General features: G+C 39.2%; 1 protein-coding gene across 2 annotated transcripts in view; it reads right to left on the bottom strand.

The window, feature by feature from the left end:
- Positions 1-16554, bottom strand: part of PRKG2 (protein kinase, cGMP-dependent, type II) — an 86026-nt gene that overhangs the window by 61960 nt on the left and 7512 nt on the right. For both annotated transcript variants that reach the window (XM_004681182.2, XM_012724307.1), the window contains exon 2: positions 13284-13757. In XM_004681182.2, the coding sequence (XP_004681239.1) occupies positions 13284-13744 (461 nt within the window). In that variant the 5' untranslated portion in view covers positions 13745-13757. The remainder of the gene's footprint in view (positions 1-13283; positions 13758-16554) is intronic.

Below are 16554 nucleotides of genomic sequence, written 5' to 3'. Positions count from 1 at the left end.
ACTCTGTCTCTGGTGAAGCCTCTCACCGCCCCTGAGCCTCTGGCCTGTACCCCAGTTCTGTATGAATAAATAAATAAATCTTTAAAAAAAAAAATGGCAGTTAGACTAGCTGGCAATAGTAGTGGTTATAGCATACTTTTGTTAGGAAGAACATGCTGGAAAAGATTATGGAAGCCAGGGAACTACAAGAGGCACTGCCAAGCCTCTCTGCTAAGTTCAAAGTTCTTTCCATAAGGCAGGGTCCTGAACTCATGCCCATCAATGGCAACATCAGTAATCTTCTAGTAATCCTTTTACACACACACCCCAATTTATATAATCAACATTCTTTTAAGCAATAAATTCCTGTCCTCTAAATGAACTTCAGGAAGTTTAATTTGTCAAAGTCCACTGAGCCCTCTATCTTTGGTTCTAAATATTGTGGGGCTGTGTTCTCACTGTTTGTTTTCTTCAGGTCAGAGCATGTCTCTTGCAACCTTCTTTGCATAAGGTTCAGTGCAAATTGCAGCAGGAGCCAGTAATCTCCCTCTTCTCTTATCTACAGGGACATCTTCTAAGTATCATTTCATGGCTTGATTAACTATTTAAACAGAAATATATTGTACAGTGTATTTGTCAAGGGCACCAAGTTCTGAAGCTGGAATGCCAGGATTTGATTTCTACTTCTGCTAGTGACTAACTGGAGACGTGGGCAAGTCATTAAACCTTGGTGTTCCCTCAATTATTAAATGATAATAAACACAGTCTATCGGTTATAGTGTTTCTTTGAAAATTAAAGTGTGGCACATCAAATATACTGTGTAAGTAAGGGATGGTTTTACTACTACAAGCCAACAAGTTAGCAGCAACTTAAAAAACCTTTGCACTAGAAGAGCTCTGAAAATTCTACAGGGCCCTCCCTGGTAGCAAAACTGGTTAAAGCACAGCACGACAAAGCTACCTTCAGTCACTTCAGCGGGAGTTCTATCCCCGGCCAGGAAGCTGACCCACATGGCACAGCGGAACTCTTCTGTCTCGGCCCCTGCTCCCCTCAGCAGTGTACTTCATCAATCTGCTTGGAAAAAGAGGGCAAAAAGAAAACAAACCGTAATATGCTTGTTAAGTCCAAATATTTTGTATTACATTTGTATCATTTGTATCATATTAAAGGTATATGTACTAGGTATCCTAGTTAAATGATAGGATTCTCAGACTGGTTTTTAAAAAGGAAATAACATGTGTTGCTTATAAGAGGCATTCCTTAAAGACAATGACACAAAATTTTGAAAGTAAAAAGGTAGATGTATTACTTATGTAACTGTCAATTATAATGATATTGATTTTAAAAGAAAAACACATTTCTGGCAATCAAAATGGATATTTCATAGTGTTAACAGGAAGCTAATTAATATCAAATTTATAGAATACTTTACAAATCAAGAGAAATAAACAAATCTTCATACGTTTGGGGGGATTTGAGTGGTCCTTCTAGGTAACAAAGAGAATAAATGGACAAAATTTAGTTTGAAAATAAAAAAGCTAAATAATTGATTATTAAACTTTACTTAATCTCTTGACATAATTGTTATATTTAAAAAGACTGTATTCAACAAATTTATAATACATAATCTTTTCAAGTGCACATTGCATCTTTAGGAAAAATTACTTTTAGTGGACCATTAAAAAATATCAATAAATTTCACATGAATAAATAATGCAATTTATTCTTTGAAAACAGAATTAAGCTAGGAACCAATAACAAACAATAAGCAAAAAATTGTCAAATATTTGAGGATTGAATAATATATTTATAAACATACCCTTGATCAGAGGTTAAATATCAATGAAAGTTTCAAATATTTGAAACAAATAATAAAGCTATGACTTAGAAAAACTTGAGGACTTCAGTTAAGTAAATACTGAAAGGGAAAGGTGCAGTACCAAACAGGTACATTAGGAACAGAAAAAAGTTAAATGTCCCTCTCAAAAGCCAGGAAAATGTTGATAATAGAGCTTGAAAATAGGAAAAAGAATGAAATGATAAAATGGAAGAATATAATAAAATAGAAAAAAATGTAATGAACAAAATCAAGAGCCCAAAATAGGTTATTGGAAAAGACTAATAAAACTAATAAATTCATAGCAAGAAGCAGAAGAAGGAATGGAGGGAAGTAAGGGAGACTATTAAAATACTCTAAAGTTAAAAAATAAACAAAAAGTTATAATACAGATTTTCCTCACTATCTGAAAGCAGAATATTCCTATGAAAACTTTGTGTGAGGAAGTAATTAATCATTACCATATATGTAAATTTTTGGTGACAGCAGACCCAGACAAATAAAATAACAGTAACATGTATTGAAACAGGATGGTCACAGGAAGGAATTTGGCGATGCCCTGACTGCCAGCTGGGGTATTGGAAAACCCTGCAGAACATTTTCACCTTTTCTTGGAAACACAGAAATCATCACTGAACTTCTTTTGGTTAGTGAAACAAAAGCAAAGAGAGATAACTAGAATTTTTGTAAACCAGTGAATACCTGAAGTTCTAGTCTAGATATGGCTACTGGATTAGAAGGGAGCAGGCTGGGCCCTCCCTGGTGGCGCAGCAGGTTAAAGCACAGCACTGAGAAGCTAAAGCCACTTCCTCAAAAGTTCGATCCCCGCCTGCCCAGGAGGAGATCCACATGGAGCAGCAGATCCCTCCTGTCTCACCCACTGCTCCCCTCAGCAGTGTACTTCATTGATCTGCCTGTTCTGCTCCACTCTGTCTCTGGTGAAGCCTCTCACCGCCCCTGAGCCTCTGGCCTGTACCCCAGTTCTGTATGAATTAATAAATAAATCTTTAAAAAAAAAAAAAAAAAAGAAGGGAGCAGGCAGCGCTTGGGCCGTGTTGGTAATGTATTTCCTGATGTGTCTGTGGCATGGATGTAGTCACTCTATACTCTGTGCACATCAATGAAAAAAATCATTTTTAAAAATACAATTCATGTGTGGGTTTAATCTCAGAAATCCTAGGTTCAAAACTCAGCTTCATCACTTTCTAGCTGTATAAGCTTGGACAAATCAGTGAAACTTTCTGAATGTCAGAGCATAGTTGCCATATACACTTCCTTGGGCTGTATGCACGTTTACTAAGATAAGGTTCCATAAAAAATGGCAGTTATGGCCCTCCCTGGTGGCGCAGCGGGTTAAGGCACAGCACTGAGAATCTGAAGCCACTTCCGCATGAGTTCGATTCCCGCCTGCCCCGGAGGAGACCACATGGCGAGCCAGACCTCTCCTGACCCGCCCGCTGCTCCCCTCAGCAGTGTACTTCATTGATCTGCCTGTTCTGCTCCACTCTGTCTCTGGTGAAGCCTCTCACCGCCCCTGAGCCTCTGGCCTGTACCCCAGTTCTGTATGAATAAATAAATAAATCTTTAAAAAAAAAAATGGCAGTTAGACTAGCTGGCAATAGTAGTGGTTATAGCATACTTTTGTTAGGAAGAACATGCTGGAAAAGATTATGGAAGCCAGGGAACTACAAGAGGCACTGCCAAGCCTCTCTGCTAAGTTCAAAGTTCTTTCCATAAGGCAGGGTCCTGAACTCATGCCCATCAATGGCAACATCAGTAATCTTCTAGTAATCCTTTTACACACACACCCCAATTTATATAATCAACATTCTTTTAAGCAATAAATTCCTGTCCTCTAAATGAACTTCAGGAAGTTTAATTTGTCAAAGTCCACTGAGCCCTCTATCTTTGGTTCTAAATATTGTGGGGCTGTGTTCTCACTGTTTGTTTTCTTCAGGTCAGAGCATGTCTCTTGCAACCTTCTTTGCATAAGGTTCAGTGCAAATTGCAGCAGGAGCCAGTAATCTCCCTCTTCTCTTATCTACAGGGACATCTTCTAAGTATCATTTCATGGCTTGATTAACTATTTAAACAGAAATATATTGTACAGTGTATTTGTCAAGGGCACCAAGTTCTGAAGCTGGAATGCCAGGATTTGATTTCTACTTCTGCTAGTGACTAACTGGAGACGTGGGCAAGTCATTAAACCTTGGTGTTCCCTCAATTATTAAATGATAATAAACACAGTCTATCGGTTATAGTGTTTCTTTGAAAATTAAAGTGTGGCACATCAAATATACTGTGTAAGTAAGGGATGGTTTTACTACTACAAGCCAACAAGTTAGCAGCAACTTAAAAAACCTTTGCACTAGAAGAGCTCTGAAAATTCTACAGGGCCCTCCCTGGTAGCAAAACTGGTTAAAGCACAGCACGACAAAGCTACCTTCAGTCACTTCAGCGGGAGTTCTATCCCCGGCCAGGAAGCTGACCCACATGGCACAGCGGAACTCTTCTGTCTCGGCCCCTGCTCCCCTCAGCAGTGTACTTCATCAATCTGCTTGGTCTGCTCCCCACTCTGTCTCTGGTAAATCCTCTCACTGCCCCTGCACCTGGACCTGTATCCCAGTTCTGTATGCATAAATTTAATAAATAAATAAATAAATATTCTACATTTAAGACTTGCCTTTATTTATTTATTTAAGGAGACCTTCACAGGATTAATAAAGCTGAGAATGCCCTGTCTGTCCAGTATCCCTATATTCAGGGGAGTTGCTTGCAGATCCCCAAATATGCCAGCCCACCTGCTGTACATTCCTCCTTCATCACCCCGCTCAAGGTCATTTCACTGGAGAGTTCCCTGATCCCACTTTCTTTCCTTTGTACTCTGTCTCTTCAAACATTAATCACACAAGACTGCAATACATTTTAATTTCCCAAAAGACACTGTGATCTTCAAAGATGTGATTATGCTTTCTTCATCCTTTTATTATCTCCAATCTAGAACAGTACCTGACACATACTAGGAACACAACAAAATTAATGTTAAAAGACATTCAATTCTTTTTCTTCATTTAAAACAATGGTGTGACATGTCAGTCACCTAAGAAACAGGAACAGATGATGAACAGGATGAGCATCTCTTCATTTTGCCCTCCCAAAATCTTTTGAGTGGCAGATCAACCAGAAAAAAATATATACCTAGTTAAGGCAGAAGTGCATAATTTGAGAAACTAGCATGAGGAAGATGAGGTCAGTCCATGGGTAATCAGAAAACAAGCATGACTTTCTGCTGTCAGCTCTCAGAACCTATTGCCCATGTAATTTAGTATGGTTGTAATTGAATCATGTTTACTGTTATTTCATGCTCACAACAAACATTTCCCTCTCCCTTTCTTAAATGTGTACAGATGATCCTACTCCCATGAGCATCAAAGAACTGAGCTCAACAATGAAATGTTGGAAACAAACATTTAAAATGAAGTTCATCTAACACACTCAATGATATGCAGAATTGTCTTCATGCTGTAGGGTAATTCACTAGACATAGTAAGAAGTTCCTTCAATGTCTGTAGCGGGCATTACTCTTAGAATATCAGACTGAGGGGTTCTTGGAGTCAGTGGCATGGAAGTTTATTCCCTATGACAGTATGATCTCAAAGATGGCAGCACACAGAATCATCGAGGGAGCTTCTCTAGATCCTGACGGCCAGGATCCACACCTCAATGTACTCAAACTTCTGGCATCAGGACCTGCATGCACATCAGTGTTTTGGAATGCTCCTCAGGTGATTACAATGTACACTTCGGGTTAAGAAGTACATTTTACACAAGAGATCTGCAGAGGAGATTGAGGTTGTCTTTCTGTACCAGCAAACCAGAGACAAGCTTCCACTGAAGGTACATTTGGCAATTAATCAATTACTAGTCAGTAACTAGCAATAAATGGTCAACAATAAGCAATTAATGTTTGCTCGTTAGTCAGAAGACTCTGCTATATCTTACTTACTTTTGCATATAACACAGAGTTGTAAAAATGAGAATATTCTTGCTCCTTTCTCCCTCTCCTCTGCAACCCTGAAGCATGGAACATAAACATGACCTATACATAGGGGCAGGCTGTCAATTCCAACCCAGGATGCTGGCCTTTTTTGGTAAACTGGTGAAATACAGATAACTAAAACTGTACCATTTTAATGACTTTTAAGTGTCTAATTCAGGGGCACGATACATATTCCCACTGTCTTGGAGCTTTGACAACTATCCATCTTCAGAATATTTTTCATCTTCCCAAGCTAAAACTTTACCCATTGCACACTGTAAGGCCCATTCTCCCTATCTCCCAACCCATGGAAGCCCCTGAAGGCTGTCATATTACATTATGTCTCTGTGAATTTGAGCACTGTTATCACTTCACATAAGAATATTTCAATATCTGTCATTTAGTATATGACTTATTTCGGTTAGTATAATGTTATCAGGGTTCATTTATGTTGTAGTATGAAAATGAAAGGAATTCCCTTTCTTTTTAAGTAAGAGCAATATCTCATTTGTATGTCTAAACTGTGTTTTGATGGTTTATTTATCCATTCATGGACATTTGACTTATTTCCATCTTTTGGTTATTGTGAATAAGGATGCCATAAGCATACATGTAAAAGACTCTGGACTTTTTCATGCAAGGCTCTACATTTCCAGTATGTTCAGTAATATTAGCCAGTGTCTCCCAGCAGAGAAACAAAGGGAGCAGTGTGGTGCATAGAATTCTAAGATGACTCCAGGATCCATGATTCCTGGTGTCAAATCCTTGTGTGACCCCTTTCCTTTGAGTGGGGATGACTCTGTGACTTGCTTCTCTCCAACATCTTGCAGCAGTGATTGGAATGTCACACCATGTTTGTTATGTAGGACTTCATCTTAGCCAACTGTAAAGAGATTCTCCAACTGGCCTTGAAGAACTAAGCTTATCGTGTTGTGAGGATATAAGACAAAAAACATTCAGTGGTGTCTAGGAGCCTAGAGCAACTCCAGCTGACAGCAAGAAAATAGAGACTTTGATTCTTTGCCACAAGCAATTGATAGTGTCAATAATCATGTGAGCTTGACAGAGATACTGCTCGCAAGCTCTAGAAAGAAAGCCATCAAACTGATTCCTTAACTCTAGCCTTGTACAATCCAGAGCCAATAATCTAAATTACCATGCTCAGCTTCAACCCATGGAAACACTCATGGCAAAAAGACATGTGTTTGAAGCTGCTAAACTTGTGGTATCATGTTATGCCGCTATAGAAAAAGTGTCTATTTTCAAGTTTCTCTTTCCAAGAAGTTTTAATTAGTTATTTGTTCTGCTCCCATTTCACCTCCATTTTTGTCATGTCTTCTGGAGAGAGGGGATTGGAGACTACAGATTTTTCTTTCTTTCTAATTTCCCAGAGCTGGATCTATAAATACCCAAAAGACTATCAAAACTGGTGCTTAAAATTTACCAGTTAAAAGTAATTTGGCACGACAAGCAAATACTCTGAAAGGATTAAATGGAAATTGGAAGTTCCTAATCATTCACATTTTAGTATGAATTATATGATGATATTCCTGACTACTGGTCCCAAATAACATCAAGATCACATTGAAAAATCTACAACTAACAAACATTTCTAAGGATTTCTAAGGGGAGTTAGCAGGACTGGGAGAAGGCTAATTATTTTTATTTAAAGAAAGTAATCATTTTTCATCAAGGGATAAATATAAGAGTTTTCTTTTACATAAAAAGTTCTTCTTAAAAGTGTTTAAAAAGTGAAAAGATTTATCCTTGACTTCAGTTTTTTCCTCAATCTTAAAAAAATGTATTACCCTTTAAACCCCAGGTGTCAGAAGCAGAAATGCCCAGGCTTCCCAGAAGAAAAGGGAAGATTCCTTGGAAATTGACCACACTGCTAATTGAGCAACAAAGATTAATGTCCATGCTTCACTTGGATCAGACCAGCAAGGAGGAAAAAGTCATTGTCTCCTCAAGTGCACTGTTTCTATCTACTACACTCTTTCCTGGGAATTGAGCAAGAAAATGGGCAGTAACCATTTCAGAAGCCATTTAGAAAACATGAGGAGTAATGGAGGATCCTGTCTCCAGTTCAGTGACAGAAAGCCAGAGCTTCTAGATTTACCAGCACTAACTTATGTGAGGTCAAGCATGTCCAAAAACTATTTTATTCAGTAAAATATCAGGCAAAATAAAGTGAAGATAGGTACTAGAGTTGTTCTGATAGAATGGCAGTTGTCACTCACCTAGCTGACAACTAGGTGAGGTGATATAGCTTTTGGCACAAATGATGACAGTGGACTAGTTACTTATCACATCTGAGCCTCATATAATTGGACTTAGCCACTGGTTGTTATGAAAATAACCAAGGCATCGCTATGTAGGTCAAAGCTCACTGTGGTTGGCCTATAATGGATACTTGAAATTGGTATTGTTGGTCCTTGACTGATACTGAGAATGTGGAAAAATTAGGAGGGAAATAATAAAGGTATAAGTGGAAAAAATGAGGGTTGGGGGAGAGACAGAAAGAAACACAGAAAATAAAAGGAAAGCAAAAGGAGAAGAAAATAACATTAAAGAACAAGCTTCACTCATAAGATATTCAATATTCAATAATATCAATAATATTTGCTGAACTGAGTGGATTAATCTGAAGAAGTGAGGGAAATCTTGGACATTATCGCTATTAGCCAAGCTGTTGGGCCAAGTACCCCTACGGTTTTCACGTAGTATAAAATAATACCAGTGAGCATATTGTAATTTGGGCCACAAGGCCAGAGGAGGCCAAGTCAGGTGGTGGCCTACAACAAGCACTTAGACTTTTGACTATTTGAAACAATATGTCCTTGAGTCCTGTATTTTTTCTGATGCTTAATTAAGCAATTTTCTTAATGCCTAACAACTGACAGGCTGCAAGAATTGAGGATAAAGTGAGAAGGAGCAAAGGGTAACTATAAACTAAACAAAAGATAATCTGTGCAGAGAAAGAGAAACAGCAGAGACCAGAATTGAGAGGTATGGAACTTAGAGAGCTTGTCAAACCTGTATAACTTCACTGAGATGGCCGCTTGTTCTAAGATGGTTCTCCAACTTGATGCTGCTCACTTCCCTCTTTCTCAGAAACTTTAACAGCCCAACTCATGCCTCCCAACCACACAGCTCCAAGAGGAACATTTGCGGGGTGGCCTGTGACTTTCTTGAGAGGTGTGAGGGAGAACACACTTGCATAGCAGGCATTCAGGTTTGAACTCAAGTTTCACAAACTACAACACAAGACTTTCAGAAAATGGAAAGTCTGAGCTTTCATTTTATCGCCAATCCAATGAAAAGCAACAACCACCTTGTTAAGCAAGTCTCTATCCTTACTTAGATACTGTACAGAAAACAACAGGCATCTAGCAGGTTATTCTCATCTCATTGTTGAGTAGTTAGCTGGGATCTAGATGTCCAAATATGTTATACAACATATCCTCTGTTCTCAACTATTCTGACAACTTTCACTGACACGTAGCCTGGCTGCCTTCACCCCTACTTTTGACTATAAGTTCACCACACAATTGAAATTTTCTTTCCTTCCTTTCTATAGGGAGCTTCATGTTTTCCTTTGCTGAAGATTCAGATTAAGACAATCATATTTATAAGCATAAATATTAATTTTTAAGTATTCAACTGATAAATGAGCCTGTATGTACATTCTTAAAATACTTTAGTAGTCTATTTAAAATCTAGATAGTCTGTCATACAGCAACACCTAAGTCGTTATTTCATGAAGAAAAAAAGTTTCTCTCCTTAATGCCCCCAGCAAAATTTTCTTCTGCTGCAAAGTGATAACAAGACAACACTTGCTAGAAGCATCATTTTCAGGAAGAAATAACAATAGCAAGGAGATGTTTGCAATCATACCCAAAAAAGTCTAGAGAAACAGCTATATCTAGTTATCTAGTTAATATTTTTCAATGCTGCCCAAGTAACATGTGAAAGGTCTCAAAAAAAATGGTATATAAAAGTTGTTAAACAGACTTAGGCAGCAAATTATCTGGTTTTGAATCATGGTTGCAATAGTAAAAGCTGGTAAACATAGACAACTACTTAATTCAGTATGTTTCTGTTTCCTCATACCATAAAATGAAGGTGACAGTATTATTGATGTTAAAAGTTTGCTGAAAAGATTAAATACCTAATGGCCCTCCCTGGTGGCACAGTGGGTTAAAACACAGCACTGAGAAGCTAAAGCCACTTCAGCATGAGTTTGGTTCCCGCCTGCCCCGGAGGTGACCACATGGTGTGGCAGACCTCTCCTGACCTGCCTGCTGCTCCCCTCAGCAGTGTACTTCATTGATCTGCCTGTTCTGTTCCCCACTCTGTCTCTGGTGAAGCCTCTCACCACCCCTGAGCCTCTGGCCTGTACCCCAGTTCTGTATGAATAAATAAATCTTTAAAAAAAAAAAAAGATTAAATGCCTAGCACATAATTAGTGCTCTGTAGTATAGTTATTATTATTATTATTGATATTCCAGAGAAACACTCCTGTTCAATAAAGGAACCCCATTTCTATAATTCACTTGCAAATGTTCAGCACCCCTTTACTTTAGAAAGGAAGCACAAAAAACTAACAAGCATACCTTCCTCACTCCTTTCCCACATTTTCTTTAAATGGATGACTCACTTAGCGTGCTCCACTTTTACCTATTCTGCTCCTGGGTGGGAGTGACAAACAAAACTAATTGTGCTTCCTAAAACTACCGTAGTCAACATCTGAAGTCAGTTAACAAGTCTTTGTTTTATCTCTCTTTTTCACAGAAGAACAATAGCCTCAATAGTCTCAAATGATAGTTTAAGTGTTCTGAGCAAAAGGGCTTCATACCAGCAACTTGCCAGATGTCTCTGGTTAATTTGCCCATGTTCCCCCAGACATTCAGCACGAGGTCTTAATTTTGCTCTGCCAGAACTGAAGTTTGCTAAACAATGTCTACATAAACAGAAAATCTAATTTCAGTAAAAGATCTGACCTCTGGATGCCTGGTGGCCTTGGGGCTCAAGGAAAGTCTGACTGGACAGAAAGGTTATCTGTGCTCTCTCTCTCATCCTTCATCACCAACACTCAGTTCTCAAACATGTGAAGCGCTGTATTCAATTAGGAACCCAATCCTGCCCTCCAGGTACATCACAGCCTGTGCCATAAGGTGAACCAGACATTTTTTAATGTCCTTTCACACAGGCCTGTGCTCTGAGGACCCAGCCCTTGTTGAGTATTGCTGCAATAGGTGAATGTGCTTCACTTTGCTTGAAGAAGCCAGACGATACCAGGAGGAACTGTTCTTAATACCATAAGTAGGCATGTCATAATAAATTAGGCTGCTGCTCAAACTGGTCGGCTTGAGGTCTCTCAACTATATAGAGAGTACTAAGAAGAGTAGGATGGTAGAAGGAAACAAAACTTGCTAAGAGTCTCAGTCTACCATTAACTCTTGTCACTTCCCGCGGCATATTCTGCAACATCCTTGTATCTGTCTCTTCACTTTTCCAGTAAGGGGTTTGTAGGAGATAAACTTTATGGTTTTTCTGGCTCTAAAGTCTTCTGATGTTGACTATAATAAATTTAAATCCAAGATCAGAGTACTTGATATACTGTGGTACTTTGACTCATCCTGATTTACAATCCTCCCATAAGGCTGAGTACCTGTAATAGAAACCAGCTACATGCTCACAAGTTGCACTAGTGAGTACAGTATATATGCTTATCTCACATTGTTAAGCTACCTAACACCTACAGAATAGTGGTTGCCTCAAGATGGACAAAATAATTGAACATAATCTGGGTCCAAGAGGAGTAATCTGGTAGAATATGCAGGGAGAGATACAAAGAAAAAGAATTGTTATTAAATTCTCTTTTACTTCTAGATTCAAGCATATTGTTATTTGAATTTTTTATAGATAGCATGATTAAGTGTACACATATAAGTAGAATAATGCATAACAGAACATTACTGTGTACACATCTCTCTGATGTATTTAAAATAATACTGGATGCTGTTCTATTTTTGAAAAACAAGCATAAGTTTATAACACATTTCCTGAATTCACGTCATTAAAAATAAATAATTATTACTTTTGAGTATAGATAAAATGCCTTTCTAAACTGGCTAATAAAGCTTTTGGCTTAAAAAATTATTCAGAAGTTTAATGTTAACCAAATTTCTTTATCACAAAGCATTCTGATTAATAATACAGAGTACCTTATTCCCTTGACAAATATTTATCACTCATTTACTATGTACCAAGTACTGTCCACAAATTGATGAATTAATCTTCCTTTACAGTTCTATAGTTCTGGCAAGATGATCATTTAAGTCAGATATTTTACCATTATTTTTATTATTTGTCTGTGAAAAATTAAACTTTGCTTTAATGTCACAAATCACACAATTTACAAGGGACTGAAGCTTAGCCAAGACATTATCAAGGCCAAGGACCCAATTTCAACTAATGAATATTTACTCACTTAAAAATAATGCAGAAAGGGAGGATCTAACTTGTGATGTGTCCATTCGGTCTCCGTGGTCAGGAAAGGCAGACTCTAGCCAGACGACATGCGGGTGTGAACATATGCGTGTGTGCACACACCCGGTGTGCAGGTGCACACACCTTCAGGGGCTGAAGGAAATACTTACGTGTTGTTTTGAAAATCCTTGTTTTTTAACTTAGTTATATAGCTTTTTAATTGTCCCCTATGCCTGAAGGGTCCTTTACAACTAACTTTTCCTCCTTAGGTCCTCAGGTGAAAGTCACCTCCTCAGTCAAGTCTCCTCAAGAATCCCATCTGTTGTCTCTTTGTCTTTCTTGCCTCCTAATCTGCGATATCACCCACCATACTGTTGTCTTCCATTGTATCATTTATTGCAATTAATAATTATACAGTGTTTACTTGTTTCTGTGTAAACAATCTCCCTATGAGAACTATTCTGTGTCTACTCACTGATCTATCCTTAGCATCTAACACAATGATTGGAAGAGGACGGGGCTTCTTTCCACCGTAAAATAAATGAATGAAGCACCAATTTACTCCTTTTTCATGGCACTTTCAGAAAAGACTTTCACGATATACATACATAATTCACTGTGATTTGTGTATACTTCGAAGTCCAATCTTGTAGAAAGACAGAAGGTTAGGCTACCTAAAAATGTCTCTTCATCCTGCTAGGGTTTTTGAGATCATGGAAATGATTCTCATAAATTCAGATGCTCAGTCCTACACCAAAACCATAATACAACCCCTGCTTTAAAGAAAAGTTCTATTTAAAGGGAGACTCCTTTGTGAAACATAACCATTTCAAAAGCCCCTCTATCCCAAAATCTAATAGACAATGGGTTAGTATCACCTACTGTATCATAGTAGTCAAGTTGAGTCAAAATGTATGGGGAACACTTCTTACCTGGAGTCCTTTCTGACTCTTGCTTTCTCAAAGGAGAATTCTGGAGGTTTGTTGAGGTCATAGGTTCGGGTTGTTGGCTCAGCAGACACCCCAGCCTTTGCACCCCTCCGGCTGTGGAGAGAGACCAGTCCCGAGGTCCTGCGGTGAACCTCCAGAGGCACCTTCTCTGGTGAGGCTTGCAGCGGGCTGCCCCCCTGCACATGCACCACATCCTGAAGCTTGTTCAGCTGGATGCACTTGTTCTGGAGTTCTTCCGTGAGCTCCGCAATGGCCACAGTCTGCTTAGACAGCTGCTCCCGAAGTTCCTTCAGAAGGTACTCCTGCTCCTGGATCTTGGCATCCTTCCTCCTCAGCTCCCTCTCCAGCTCTGTCACCTTGTTCCGCAGGGCTTCACTGGTGAGGTGCCCAGAGTGGCCATCTGGATGCTTGGAGTGTTTGGGCTTCACTGAACCATTTCCCATTTTGCTCGAGGATCTGAGACAGGGCACAAAATTGAGATTCACCTAGTGAAGTTTCACTTCCTTACAATCACACCACTACTTTCACTCCCATCAATTACATAAGCAGAAACAGAACAGTTATTATTGTTTTACAAGCAATAAATTCCCCATGCTCTGGAAGGAAAATCATTGATTGGTTCCCTTCAGCCCTCCACTGGAAGGAGAGGGCACTGGCTTCATGCTTCCCTTTCCCTTTGCTGGCACAAGTGTCATACCTAGTACTTTGCACAGCCTGTGTTACCTGCTGTGCCCTTTGGTCATCCTCTCCGACAACTGTCAAAGCATCATAAAAAATCTCCGACGTGGGGCCCTCCCTGGTGGCGCAGCAGGTTAAAGCACAGCACTAAGAAGCTTAAGCCACTTCCGCATGAGTTCGATCCCCCTCTGCCCCGGAGGAGATCCACATGGCGTGGCAGACCTCTCCTGACCCGCCCGCTGCTCCCCTCAGCAGTGTACTTGGTCAATCTGCCTGTTCTGCTCCCCACTCTGTCCCTGGTGAATCCTCTCACCCTCCGCATCTCTGGCCTGTACCTCAGTTCTGTATGAATAAATAAATAAATCTTAAAAAAAAAATCTCCGATGTGGATGTCAGTATGGCAAAGATAAAAAAGCAAAGGAGCAGCTACAGTAGCAAAGACTTGGAAATGTCACAACTCTCACAGGTCCCAATGCGACTACACTAAGAAACCTCCTGATTTAGAAAATAACACACCTGCATTCCTCAGGAGGAAGCAAAGTTGGTGCTGCTTTATTAGCACTTTTCTCTTGCTATGTGTACCTATTCAGTTGTGTCTTCATGATCAATGCTTACAGCTAAAAAGTAAAACAACTTCTGGATTGTGGCCAAAGTTAGGACAGAGGTATGAGAATTCATCTACATCTTTTATATCCTATAGTTGAATTTTGCTTACAGTGCAAGGCTTCATTCTTTTCCTGTCAAGAATATCCTTAGTGTAGCCCCCAAAACAGTCATTAGCCTGCTGAGTCTTGGGACCAGGGATTATTGCAGCATGACTTGAGTGGACTCAGAAACTTTTTTTTAATTCAACAGTTATGTGTTTATTTGATTAGAAAGAAATAACTGCCACCCCAGAGTGAGGATTTCGTCAATGTCATTGTTTAAGTGGAGATTCACATTTTAGGTTTACTGAGTCTGTTCAATGTGAATAGAAAAAAATCATCTTCAATAATAAGCCCATACATAGCATGTCTCCCTGCACTGGCCTCAGCTTGGTCTCCAGCTAGGGAGCTGACCCACACGGGGCAGCAGACCTCTCCTGTTTCACCCTCTGCTCCCCTCAGCAGTGTATCTCAGTACATCTGCCTGTTCTGCTCCCCACTCTGTCTCTGGTGAATCCTTTCACCCCTCCCCCTGCACCTCTGGCCTACACCCCAGTTCTTGTATGTATAAATAAATAAAAATAAATTTTAAAAAAAAAGCCCATATGAACAAAATCTAACAGAACTCAAAAAGGTGAAGTCTGGAAAATGCTGCCAGATTAATGACCCTAAATAGTTTAGCAGAGTATTTAAACTTCATGTTTTTGAATGTGTGATTTTTGACAGGCACACCCAAGAAGTGTTATATTCTTTGTAAATAAAGTTTAGCATATACCTCTCATTATCTAATATCTGGAGAGAAGAGAGTTTGAAGTCATAAAACCCACACAATCTAATCATTTTTCTTGTAAATTTAAAATTCATAAAGAAGTAACATGCTGAGACTGACTCTATTAGCTCTCCTGGAATAAGCATGACTTTACAATGACAAAAGCACATATGTAAAAATGTTAAACATTCTCTAAGTTTTAAATAGATTCAGCCAAATCTCCAATGCAGGTCACCTAAGATGAATGATACAAAGAGAAATAAATATCCTTATACAAGTCATCTTTCAAAACCCAGATATTCTGCATTGAATTCAGGTTCAAAGAAGTCATTAATAAACATTACCCTCCAGAACACTGCCTTAATATGTTTCAGAAATGAAGCACATTTAACCTTTACATTTCTGTTGACTTGGAGAATTTATGATTCTATGTACTAAGAATATCCAAAAAAGGTTGAAGAGACTAGTATTCAAAGAAATGGTCCTCGATACCCTTGCATCTTAAATAAAGCAGTTCAAAAAACATCACACATTAGAGTGGGGATAAACTTGAATGAAGTTCTGAATGACCAGAAAGAGGAAGGTTCCCACAAAGTGTCTTAATGTGGGCACGAGCTTGTGCCCAGCAGCAGTGAGATGTCTTCTGTCAATAGATTCAGTTTTGTGGTTCATGGTCCAGGATTCAGCAGGATGGAGGAAGAGTAGTAGTGAAAGGAAAAGGAACTGTCTTAGAAAGAACAACAGTAACCATACAAACTTTTAAGTCTAGGCCCTCCCTGGTGGCGCAGCGGGTTAAAGCACAGCACTGAGAAATTAAATTTACTTCCACATGAGTTCGATCCCCGCCTGCCCCGGAGGTGACCACATGGCACGGCAGACCTCTCCTGAACTGCCCGCTTTTCCCCTCAGCAGCGTACTTCGTCACCTGCCTGTTCTGCTCCCCACTCTCTCTGGTGAATCCTCTCACCCTCCACATCTCTGGCCTGTACCCCAGTTCTGTATGAATAAATAAATAAATCTTAAAAAAAAAAAACTTTTAAGTCTAATATTAAACTAATTCCTCAGGTTTTTTTTTTTTTATTAATATAACAATAACAATTGTTTACAAAGACGTAACTGTCATGTTATGTAGGGACATAGCTCCATGAATCTGCAGTAAAAT

Source organism: Condylura cristata, unplaced genomic scaffold (assembly GCF_000260355.1).
Source record: "Condylura cristata isolate star-nosed mole 26May11 unplaced genomic scaffold, ConCri1.0 scaffold00012, whole genome shotgun sequence".
Taxonomy (NCBI): domain Eukaryota; kingdom Metazoa; phylum Chordata; class Mammalia; order Eulipotyphla; family Talpidae; genus Condylura; species Condylura cristata.
Note: the sequence above shows the minus strand (reverse complement) of the source record. Positions and strands in the feature narration are given on the sequence as shown.